The sequence below is a fragment of the Suricata suricatta genome, chromosome 1 (genome assembly GCF_006229205.1).
Source record: "Suricata suricatta isolate VVHF042 chromosome 1, meerkat_22Aug2017_6uvM2_HiC, whole genome shotgun sequence".
Classification (NCBI taxonomy): domain Eukaryota; kingdom Metazoa; phylum Chordata; class Mammalia; order Carnivora; family Herpestidae; genus Suricata; species Suricata suricatta.
The window spans coordinates 112,372,450-112,384,839 of NC_043700.1; the positions used below are offsets into that span (position 1 = coordinate 112,372,450).

At 36.7% G+C, this 12,390-nt stretch overlaps 1 protein-coding gene across 2 annotated transcripts in view; it reads left to right on the plus strand.

The window, feature by feature from the left end:
* Window positions 1-12,390, plus strand: part of CENPE (centromere protein E) — a 77,143-nt gene that overhangs the window by 31,948 nt on the left and 32,805 nt on the right. For both annotated transcript variants that reach the window (XM_029920836.1, XM_029920901.1), the window contains exons 23-31: window positions 88-360; window positions 509-667; window positions 4,596-4,799; window positions 6,552-6,710; window positions 8,465-8,755; window positions 8,880-9,038; window positions 9,937-10,227; window positions 11,740-12,030; window positions 12,183-12,341. In XM_029920836.1, the coding sequence (XP_029776696.1) occupies window positions 88-360; window positions 509-667; window positions 4,596-4,799; window positions 6,552-6,710; window positions 8,465-8,755; window positions 8,880-9,038; window positions 9,937-10,227; window positions 11,740-12,030; window positions 12,183-12,341 (1,986 nt within the window). The remainder of the gene's footprint in view (window positions 1-87; window positions 361-508; window positions 668-4,595; window positions 4,800-6,551; window positions 6,711-8,464; window positions 8,756-8,879; window positions 9,039-9,936; window positions 10,228-11,739; window positions 12,031-12,182; window positions 12,342-12,390) is intronic.

Consider the following 12,390-nt stretch of genomic DNA (forward strand, 5'->3'; position numbering starts at 1 on the left):
CGCGATCTCTAGTCTCCTGGGGTTTGGCTTCCATCTACGTCCCATAGACTGCTCTGCTTTTCACATTTACTTTTTCTTGTTTTAAAGCTTTCTCTCCAAACTGAAGAACTTCAGCAGAAAGCAACTGAGAGTCAAGAAGGGTTAAATGAAGTGGAAGAGCTAAAGGAACAATTAGAAAGTAGAGCTTCTAGGCTGCAAACTGTTGAAAAAGAAAAAGCACTGATTGCTGAGCAACTTCAGCAAACCTTAGTGGAAGTAAGAACCTTAACCCAAGAAAAGGACGACCTAAAACAACTCCAGGAGAGCCTGCAAATTGAGAGGGACCAACTCAAAAGTGACATTCAGGATACAGTAAACATGGTAAGACTTTGATTAAGTCCTGAAAACTGAGAGCCTTTATGAAAACATAGGAGCCATCACTTACCATTCATAATCCAGTAGTCACTGCAAAATTACTTCATTTGTTTCATATTATTCTAATGGAAATTGTTCTGTTTCTCTGACAAAGAATATAGATACCCAAGAACAGTTACGAAATGCTCTTGAGTCTTTGAAACAACACCAAGAAACAATTAACACACTAAAAATAAGAATTTCTGAGGAAACTTCCAGAAGTTTGCATACCAAGGAAAACTTAGGAAAAAGTAAGGATGAATTCCAGGAAAAGGTAAATGATGTTTCTCTTCAAAGCTTTTGTATTTGTGTAGAAGAGCTTTCTCTTTAACTTCAAATACTTAAGTACATAATGGTAATCTCTATCTTGTTTATTATTCACAGAGCTAATAAGTAACAATAATTTACAAGCATGACCCTAATGTCTTTGAATTAACTTCAGATATAACTGCTTACAATCAGTTTGGGGGAAAAAAGGCAAAATTTAGTTCAGTCTATGAGCTGATATTTTCTGAGTCTTGATGTATTTTAAAATCTTTAAAAGCCTTCTGAATTCTAAGACTATTGGAGAGATTGCTTATTATTACATCTACAATATTTGTCTTATATCAGATTCTATATACTAAACTTGCTAAGAGTTTTTATAAAATCAAAGTGTGTGGTGTTATATGCCTGTTTCTAGGGCTTGTGCTATAATTTCACTATTAGGTGCTTAGATCTCACCTTTACTTATTGAATATGGTTCATTTTGTCTTGACACATTAGGAGCATATAGTGTTAACTGGTTATATAATTATATACAAGAAAGGCTGAGCGATGCTACTGATAATTTTTTTAAGGGGAGGTGTATCAGTCTACTAGGCTGCCACTATAGAATAGCATAGACTGGGTGGCTATAACTTTTTTTTTTAATGTTCACTTATTTTTGAGAGAGAGAGAGAATATGAGTCAGAGAAGGGCAGAGAGTAGAAAGGGAGACACAGAATCCTAAACAGGCTCCAGGCTCTGAGCTGTCAGCCCAAAGCCTGATGTGGGGCTCGAACTCAGGAACAGTGAGATCATGACCTAGGCTGAAGTCGGACACTCAACCAACTGAGCCACCCAGCGCCCCTATAACTTTTAACAGAAATTTACTTTCTCCCTTTTGTGGAGGCTAAAAATCCAAGACTAAGGTGCTAGAAACTTCAGTTTGTGGTAAGTTCTCTCTTTGCTGTGTGCAGATGGCACCTTCCTTCTGTGTCCTCTCATGGGCTTTCTCTTAGGCTCGAGCTGAGAAAGAGAGGAGCACTGGTGTTTCTTGCTCTTCTTAGAAGGACGTGAGTTCTACAGGATTAGAGCCTCAGTTGTTTGTTTGTTTGTTTGTTATCTTTGAGAGAGAGAGAGAGAGACAGAGAGAGAATGAGTAGGGGAAGGGCAGAGAGAGGGGAAGACAGAATCTGAAGCAGGCTCCCGGCTCTGAGCTGTCAGCACAGAGCCCGATGCGGGGCTCAAACCCACAAACTGAGATCATGACCTGAGCTGAAGTCAGATGCTTAACTGACTGTGCCACCTAGGTTCCCCAGGGCCTCTGTTTTATAACCTCATTTAACCTTAATAACCCTCCTTAAAGGCTTTATCTTCACATACAGTCACACATTGGAGATGTGGGCCTCAATGTGAGAATTTGGGGACCACATATTTGAATCTGTAACAGGGATTACCTATAATATTATACAATGGATTCATTTACTATATGTTTCTACTCTCAGAAATGCCTTTGATATATGTTATCAACAGAATTTTTTATACTATCTTTCATTTTTATTGCAGTACTATTTACGCCAGAATATTTACAATAGGAATTTAAGACATTCATCAATAGGATACTGGTGAAATAATCTTTTATACATCCAAAGCTCAGAATCGTATATACCTATATATGTACATAAAACTGGGTTTTATACAGTCACATCATTTTTTAAGCTACAGTTTATATGCAAACAGAAAAATCACTAGGTTGGACATATTATTAAATAAAAATAAATACTACTTCAGAATATTTCAGTAGGCCCCAACCTATATAAGTAAATCTTTATATAGACTTATATACTATTACTCTGTATAATGAGCTTTTTTTCCCCATTTACCCCAGGGTACAGTATTCTTGCCTTGGAAAAGTGTTCCCTCTCTCTCGCTATGCTTCAATTCTTCTTTCCTAGAAAAGGATTTTTGTTTGTTTTAGATCTTGTGTTCTCAGCTTATCTATAGTTTGGATCAACCAGATGGGCCAAAGGATTTGACCTTGATTTTAAATTTATAACTTAACTTCCATTAGGGGAAGATTTTTTGAAAAGATTTTTGAAAATGAGGTACAGCAATCTATACCTGCTTTTAAACAAATGCAAAAATGAAATTGTATGACCCCATGAGAAGGGGCAATAGCAGAGGAGAGAGGGAAAAGGAGAGTTATATTTACTGGGACTAGCTGGTCTGTGTTACTAAGTTTACGCTAGATCATCTCTGCTGATAAAAAGGGCTGACTGGGGCTCTTCTGTTTCTTGGGGCTTCTCAAATCTGGGATGGAGGCTAGGATCAGCTTGGTCTTCTGTTATCGTGTTCGTGCTAGAATCCCATGTGGACCCCTCTGCTCATCTGGACCCCAGGGGGCTGCGTTAGTAGGTCTATAATCAATCCCCTTCGAGTACCCACTTTCAATCCTACTTCATGTTTCTCTCTCTAGAAATGCATTTCCTCTCATGTGTCTCAACAGAAATTTAAAACAATGATTAGAAAGCTTATCTCAAAGCACACTATTATTATTATTATTATTATTATTATTTAATAACAATAAGATCTGTGGTAGCTGAAATAGTTGCTAGGTTGATTTCTGTCCTGTAATGTACCTTGGGTATTATTCATAGTTTGTCTCATCCTGCTCTGTTTACATTCCTATACTTAGGGTACAGATGCAAAATTCTGAATTACAATATCTGACAGGCTAGTCCCAATGACTGTATTCCTTACCTCAAATTCTCATGTAGTTAGCTCTGTGCACACCATTGTCAGAAACTCATGCGTATTGCCAACAATAAAAGAATAGTTAAGTAAAGTATGTTCTGTCCATACCTACTCTAGAGAATTGAGCAACTATTAAAAGTTATAATTTGAAGATTATTTGACAGCATGGAAAAAATGCCTATGATCTAAGTGGGGAAAAAAAGCAAAGATGAATTTTGTATATATATTAATCATAAGTACTATGTTCAAAAATATTTTTTTCATGGACAAACTCTGAAAGAAGTATTCTAAAATTCTTTATTTTTGTGGGGGGGAAATATTCTGGAATTCTAGGAGTGGGTTTTGTGAAGCTAATGACATGGGATGATTTTTTTCTCTTTATTTTTCGATTTTTTGCTGATGTAATCATAGATTATTATAAAACTTTTAAAAATATATGTGGCCAATATGGAGCTGTATTTGTTTCCTGGATGTATAAGGTTATATAGTGATATCCTCAGTTCATACCAGTGACTGTGATGTCAGTCTTTGTCTCCATTTATCAAGGAGTACACATATTAAGTCACCTTTGCTTAAAGCCTATTTATTTATGGATAAATGAATATATATAACATGCTTTTCTTAAGCAATATATGGAAGTGTATATTTTAAAAAGGTGGCTTGTACTACTAGAATATGAAATCTATTTCTATCAAGATTATTTTGCCCTCTCATATGATGAAACTCCAGCCTTTTGTGAATATGACTTTCCGAAAATTACCATTTGTTGGGAGTGGAAGATACCGAGTCATTTCCAGCTTTTGATGGAAAGAAAATGGTTGAGTTCAAGGTGGCTTACTCTTTCATAAAATTAAGTTAACCCATTATCATACATGAATATAATTACTAATTATCAAAGCTGTCCAAGTAGTTATTATCCATGAACAAGAGTATGCACAAGAACACAAACTGAAGCCAGACATCTTGGCCAAAACCTGAGTGACCTTGGGCAAGTGACCTGTCATCCTCTCTGGGATTCAATTTCCCCATATGTCAAATGGAAATAATACTAGAACCTACCTTATAAGGTTATAGTTAAGATTAAATATATCAATATATGAAAATAGTGCCTGGTAAATAATAAATAATACTAACTTTGGCAATTGTTATTATTATTAAAATTGTTTTTAACTGAGAAATTCTTCTTTAATCTATTTATATTTTAGATGGTTGACACAGATAAAAACCAGAATTTGAAAGCCAAAAATACTCAAGCACTGATTGCAGATGTTGAAGATAATGAGCTAATTGAGCAACAGAGAAAGATATCATCTTTAATACAGGAGAAAAATGAACTACAACAAATGTTAGAAAGTATTACAGCAGAAAAGGAACAATTGAAGACTGACCTAAGGGAAAATATTGAAATGGTAGGATTTAGCATTGTATACTTAGCAGTATGTTTTTGTCTTTGTATGCCTCTTTGTATGAGGCATAATTGACATGCAATGAATGTATCTGATACAAGTGTACAGTCTGCTGGCTTTTAACACATGTCTCTACCTCTGTACCCTCCACCCCAGTCAAGGCATAGAACAGTTCCCTGAAAGGTCCTCTCACATCTCAGCCCAGTCAATCCTATTCTCACTCTCTACCCCATATGGTCACTATCCTGTCCTGATGTTTTTTCACCTTTGATCACTGTGTCTCTTCTAGAACTTCATACAAATAGAATCATACAGCGTGTACTCTTTTATGCCTTACTCTTTTACATTCCTTTTTTAGTGCTAGGTAATGTTTCACGTATGAATAGGCCACACAGTTTGCTTAGCCTTTCTCCTGTTGGTGGAAATTTGAGTTATCGCTACTGTTTAGCTATTGTGAGCGAACCTGTTAGAAACATTCTTATGTAAATCTTTCTTTGAACATTTTTTTTAATTTCTCAAGGGTAAGTATCTAAATGGAACAGCTGAGTCATAGGAAGGTATATATTTAACTTAATGAGAATTTACTAGACTGATTTCCATTTTACATTCCCATCAATAAATTGAGAGAATTCTGATGGCTCCACATCTTCACCAATGCTGCACATTATTGGTGTCTTTAATTTTAGCCTTTCTATTGGGTATGTACCTCATTGTTTTAATTTGCCTTTCCCTAATGACTAAGAACATTGATCATCTTTCCATATGCTTATTGGCCATTGTATATCTTTCTACAAATTATCTCTCAATGATCTGTTATAGATCTTAGTGTACGTGACTTGTCCGTATTTTGTTAAATTTGTTCCTAAATGTTTCTCTTTTATTAATTTTGTTATTTTTAAACTTCATTTTAAATTTTCTGTTGTTAATGTTTGCAGTATTATCATATCTACTTTAATTTTTGTATCTGCATTTAGGGACAATGTAATATATATATATATAGATTGAAATTAACATTTTTAGAAGTTTGCTGTGCATTGCAGGAGAACCTGAACTTTTGTGTAATTGTCCAAATTTTTTGGGAATGTCTGGTTAAAGGAGCTGAATATTAATAAGAATGCAAATAATAATAATCTCTTATTGTGCTCAAGTTTATAATGTTTTTGTGGCCGTGATGCTTGAGAATGCCACTGGTTAAGCCTATAACTAGGATTAGCCCAAGTCATGCTAGCAAAGGATGGCTGCCACTTTGAACTTGCTGTTAACTGGTGCCCCAAACCAAAGTCATTCATTCTAGCATTTGAAAACCCGTAACTGTAGTCTCATCATCAGTCCATGAAAGCTTAGAAATAGTCTCCTTCTGTTTAAGGGTAGAAAATGAGCACACCTCTCTAGATAGAATACTAAATTCAGTTCTAATTCTCACAATTAGAATATAAATGGAGCAATAAAGAAACTGTGTAAAGGGCACCTGACTGGCTCAGTCAGTAGAACTCTGACCCCTGAGTTGTGAGTTCAACCCCCACTTGGGCATGGAGCCCACTTAAAGGAAAAAAAAAAAAGAAACATAAAAAAGCAGATGCTTGACATCCTATATGATTAAAGACTGTCTTTTTTTGTAAGATAGCCTTTTCCAGTAGAGTTTGCCATGATTTCTTCATTTTTAGGGTGAGGCAAATGCTGATTTTTAGCTGATTTTATAAAAGTAAGCTAATATTATTTATTCTAATCTCAACTTTTAAAAAAAAAAATCTCCAGACTATTGAAAACCAAGAAGAATTAAGAATTCTTGGAGATGAACTTAAAAAGCAACAAGAGATCATTGCACAAGAAAAGAACCACACCATAAAGAAAGAGGAAGAGCTTTCTAGGACCTGTGAGAAATTAGCAGAAGTTGAAGAAAAGCTAAATGAAAAGGTGATTCTTTAAAGTTACTTTCTTGGCCATATTAGATTTCCTGATTAAACTTTTTTTTTAAGTTTATTTTTTTTATTTTGAGAGAGAACACATGAGCAGGGAAGGGGCAGAAATAGAGGGAAAGAGAGATTCCCAGATAGACTGGGCACTGTCAGCACAGAGCCCAGTGCAGGACTCAAACCCACACACTGTGAGATCATGACCTGAGCTGAAATCAAGAGGAAGACACTCAACCAACTGAGCCACCCAGCCACCCTTAAACTTCTTTTTTTTTTTTTTTATAAATTTTTATTGCAATAGAGCTAAATTCTAGAAATAGCATGTATCTCCCAAATGAACAGATCTTAATGCTCATATTGTAGACAGTTCCAACTCACATCTAGATCTTAACCAATGTCCTTTGTAAGGGTATATTATCCTAGAGTCTTTAGATGAGAGAAAAGACCTTAATTCATCTAAACTAACATGAAATATATTCATTCATAAGAAACTTATTGGGAAGTACCATAGACCAGGTGTTATTCTGGGCGCTTGAGATTCATTTATCAATAACACAAAGATCCTGCCTTTATAAAGATGTGGTAGTCAAGCTTTAAAATGTAAGATCTATGACTGTTACCATCTCTTAGATGTTTACAATTTCCTGAGTCACTTCTTTTATAGAAGTAAGGTACTGTTGTAATATTTGTGTAAGAGATAAGATTCTTGTAATAATTGTACTGCCCAAGTAATTCTAAAATGCACCACTGAGATCTTTCTATTTTTCTAAGGCTTGTGCCACATACATTATTAAATAATGATATATTGTGATTTCCATTGCATTTCTGTGGAGCATATTTTTCCTAATATGTATTCTCTTAATTCTCCTCCCTTTCACAATATCCTAATTAAATTTGATAGAACCTAATGTCTGTTTTTTACTCATCCTAAAGAAGTGAAATTTATAGATGTGTAAAAGTTAGTGCCTCAGTGTTTTTTTGGGTCACCCGTAAGGAAGGACCTTTTGGAAATAAAAATAGATGACCCAAAAAGGTCATTTTAAGAATGAGAAATTATAGTTATTTGGCATCATGTACCTGCATATTTAATTAGTCTCTTTTCAAGTTTTTCTCATTTTCACTTTACCTTCTTGATTAACCTGGTGACAATATATTAGTTTCCTAGAGCTTCTGTGTGAAATTACCATAAACCTGGCAGCTAAAAAACAACAGAGATTTATTGTTGCATTTCTGGATCCTAGAAGTCCAAAATCAAGTTGCTGACAATACCATGCTCCTTCTGAAGGCTCTAGGGGAGAATCTTTTCCTGCCTCTAACTATCCTTGGCTCCCAGCTGCCGTGGTGTCCAAGGTTGTAGCCGTATCAGTCTTTTCTCTGCCTTCATCTTCACCGGAGTTTCTCTGTGTCTCTGTGTGTCCTTTTTTGCCTCTTACAAGGACACAGTCATTGCATTTAGGGCCCACCCTAATCAAGTAGGATTTCTCTTCAAACTTTAATTACATCTGCAAAAACCATATTTACAAATAAGGTCATATTCTAAAGTTCTGAATATACTTGAATTTTGGGTAGGACGCTATTCAACCCACTGTAGACACTGTGTCTAGAAGGTTACTTTACGTTGCAAGCTGCTTGTCTGTTTACATTGGGGTTGCTGTAAATAATATAATAATGATTACTTCAGTTTAGCAAAGTACATTTTACATAAGAATTTTAAGGGAACATATGCAAAATGAAAATCAAATTTTATTTCTCAAGAGCCAACAACTACAAGAAAAACAGCTACAGCTTCTTAATGTACAAGAAGAGATGAGTGAGATGCAGAAAAAGATGAATGAAATGGAGAATGTAAAGAATGGATTAAGGAGCCAAGAATTAACATTGGAACATATGGAAATGGAGAAGCTAGAATTGACTCAGAAGCTCCATGAAAATTATGAGGAACTGAAATCCATAACCAAGGAAAGAAATGATCTTAAGGAATTACAGGAATCATTTGACATAGAGAGAGAGAAACTTAAAGTATACATAAGAGAACTCGAAGTTACAGTAAGTTATGCCCTTTTCTTTCATCTATTAAATATTTCTTTAAAACTGAGCCTGTTGGAGAAGAGAGAGGCAATGCTAGGTTGATGTTGTTATAATATTCTTTAAATTCCACTTTCTAATAAAGGGTCTAGAAACAAAAGAAGAACTAAAAATTGCTCACGTGCATCTCAAAGAACAACAAGAAACTATTGATGAACTAAGAAGAAACATTTCTGAGAAGACAGCTCACATAATAAATATTCAGAATGACTTAGAAAAGTCCAATACTGAATTACAAGAAAAGGTTGGTCTCTTCTTTCTCTACTTTGTTCCTTTTTATTTTTTTTTAAGAAAAGATGAGAAGCAGTGACTGTTACAGTTCATTTATTGGGTAGTATTTGTTGAGTAGCTAATGTGTCAGGCAAGGTCCTGGGTTATAGGAAATAAAATGGGAACAAGCTGGACAAAATTTCTGTGACCAATGAGCTTACTTTGTAGTGGGAAGAGTTAACTGGTAAATAAGCAAACAAACGAACAAGGTAATTTGAGATAATGGCAAGTGCTATAGAGAAAATGATACCCTGGGGTAACTGAACCAACCTATGTTAAAGGCCGCTACGTACCAGCCATTGAAACTGTGGATATGAGTAAGACACCCTCCTCTCCCCCTAACCTGGGCATATAAAATAATCCCTCAATCCCAGGAGGACAAAAGCAAAAATATGATGTGCAGTTACATGGAATCACTAATGACCATAGGAAAGGGGAATCAGTCTGTGTATATATATATAAAGAATATGAGAAGTGGCGTTGGAGGTCATCTGAGATTTAGGGACCATTCATTTATTGAGATATAATCTCAATATAAACAATGATTTTTTTTCTCCTATAGCATTTGGGAACTAATATAGAAATGAAGAAGTGTGCAACTGACTGAACAGTGTGCTAGTTAGTATAAGAATTGATTTACTTTGGATGTAAGCTGGAAACAAAATTATGGCAGAATGTGACCAGCAGAAAAGCCATGAATAGCATTAGTAGAAATCAAGGGGAAAAGAATGAATTGTGAGTTAATGATCCATAGTTGGCCATGGAATCAAGATCACTCTTATTTCTATGGGCAGTATTCTCATCTTTTCCCTTTAAAAAATTATGATAATGATCTCCAGACAGTAACCTTGGTATTTCATGCGTATTCCAAGATCCCAGGGCTTCATGAGGAGCAAGAGCTACTGCCTAATGTGAAAGAAGTCAGTATTACTCAGGGAGCAGTGGCTAAACTGGAGCCATTGAAAAAGCAATCCAAAGCCAAGGAGTCAATGACCCCTGCATGCATAGAAATGGAAAGGCTTAGGTTGACTGAAAAACTTACAGAAAGTCATGAAGAACTAAACTCTCTAACTGATGAAGGAGACAACCTTAAAGTGACAGAAGCAGCAGCTCAGGCTAGACAAGACCAGTCGAAAGAAGACATTAAAGAAACTTCAGCTGAAGTAAGTCTCATCCTTTCCTTCCATTTAATAAGTGTTTTATAAGAATCATGTCTTTGGGAAAGGAAGCACTCGTGTTATAATGTTACTGCAATGTTTTCTTTAAATGTCTCCATTATGAAATGGTTGGAATCAGAGCTAAAATTTGCTCATAAATACTAAAAATGTATTAAAATTGAGAGAAAATGTTTCAGAGAAGACAGCCGTCTTCTTAAATATTTAAAATGATTTAGAAAAAGCAATGGTAAATTACAAGAAAGGATAAAGCCAGAAAAACTGTTTTCTTTCCTTCTTTAAATCTATTCCTATAGCATCTCAGAGGCAGCTCCTGAATACCTGAGACAGAAATCTGAGAGTCATCCTTCCCAGTAGCCTTTCCTCCCACTCACCTTATAATCCAAGCTCCAACTCTTGTTGGTTTTAAGGTGCGTGCGTGCGTGCGTACGTGCGTGCATGTGTGTGTATGTGTGTGTGTATGAGACAGAGAGAGAGAAAAGAGGGAGAGAGAAACCTTCCCTCTTTCTCTCCATATTGCCAACACTGTAATCCAAGCCACCATTATTTCTGTCCCGGGCTTTCTGTAGTAGCCTCTTACTGGTCTCCCCATATTCATTCCTTTACTTCTCTAGTTCCTCATTCTGAGCCCAAGCAGTCTTTTGTTCTTAAAACCTTTTAATAGGGGCCCTGCATGGCACATCTGACTCTTGATCTCAGCTCAGGTCATGATCTCACGGTTTGTGAGTTCAAGCCCTGCATTGGGCTCAGCACTGATGGAACAGAACCTGCTTGGGATTCTGTCTCTCCTTCTCTCTGGTCCTCCCCCTCTTGTGCTTTCTCTTTCTCTTTCTCTCTCTCAAAATAAATAAATAAAATTTTTAAAAAAGATTTTAATAGCCTATTGCTACTCTTGAACTCAAGACCAGAATCCCTCACATGACCTCTGAGGCCCCGGATCCCAGAGCTTGCTGGTTTCCAGCCTTATTTCTGCTCCTCTTCCCATTGCTCATCATGCCCTAGCATCGTGCTTCCTCATCTCATGGCTTTCAGATGTTCTGTTCTCCCTGCCTACAGCATTTCCTTACCCCCTTGCCTACCCCGTGCTGTCATTCTTCATGTCTCAGCCGAAGCTCTCCATCCCCCAGGAAGCCCTTCCCAACCATTCAGGGTTGGTCCGATGCCCCATACCCTGCAAGGACACAGCACCTCTGTTTGGTAAGATTTGGCATAATGTCTGTCCTTCCCTATAAAGTGTAAATCTCACACAGGCAAAGATCATATAATTCTTGTTTACCATTTTACCTCTAACCTCGGACAGGTTACTGACCGCACAGTGAGCCCTCAGGAAAGAAGCGTTCAATACCTGAGTGATGACCAGTGGGAGAGTGGGAAGAATGCTCTGTAATGAGCCACCGAGTCCCAACTTACTTGTTGTAGAAGCTATCCTGATTTCTTCTCTCCAAACACAAAATAAAGTATCTTTGGATGTCAATTCTGTTGTTTTATGATTCTTTTAAGATCCGAGAGGCTCAAGACAAACAAGAACTGTCCTTCAATGTGAAAGAAAAAGACAGGGCTACTGAGAAAATAATGAGCGAGATGGAGCAACTGAAGGAGCAGCTCAAAGCCACAGAGTCAGCACTGCGGATTGTGGACGAGGAAAAGCTCGAGATGGCCGAGCAGCTTTGGGAACGCTGGGATGAGCTGAAATGTGTGACTCAGGAGAGAGATGACATACAGAGGCTGCAAGAAGTTCTTCAGTCCGAAAGCAACCAGCTCAAAGAAGACATGAGGGAAATCATGGCTAAGGTCGGTTTCATCCTTTTCCCGTGTGTTGTTTTTATTTGTAACCTTTTTGTAAGCAGATACTTTTGTAAAAACTAAACCTTTGGATAAGAGAGTTCGAATATAATGGTTATAATGTTTCTGCAAATTTCTTAACATTTCTTCTAATAATGAAGCACCTGGAAACTGAAGAGGACCTGAACGTTGCTCATCGTCACATGAAAGAACAGGAGGAAACTATTGACAAGCTGAGAGTGAATCTTTCCAGGACAGAAAATGAGCTGTCCATCCTTCAGAAGGAATTAGAAGCCACCAATGATGAATTACAGAAAAAGGTAAATTGGGGGTGAAGGAAATGTAGGAAAAAACCTGAGGGAACTAGCT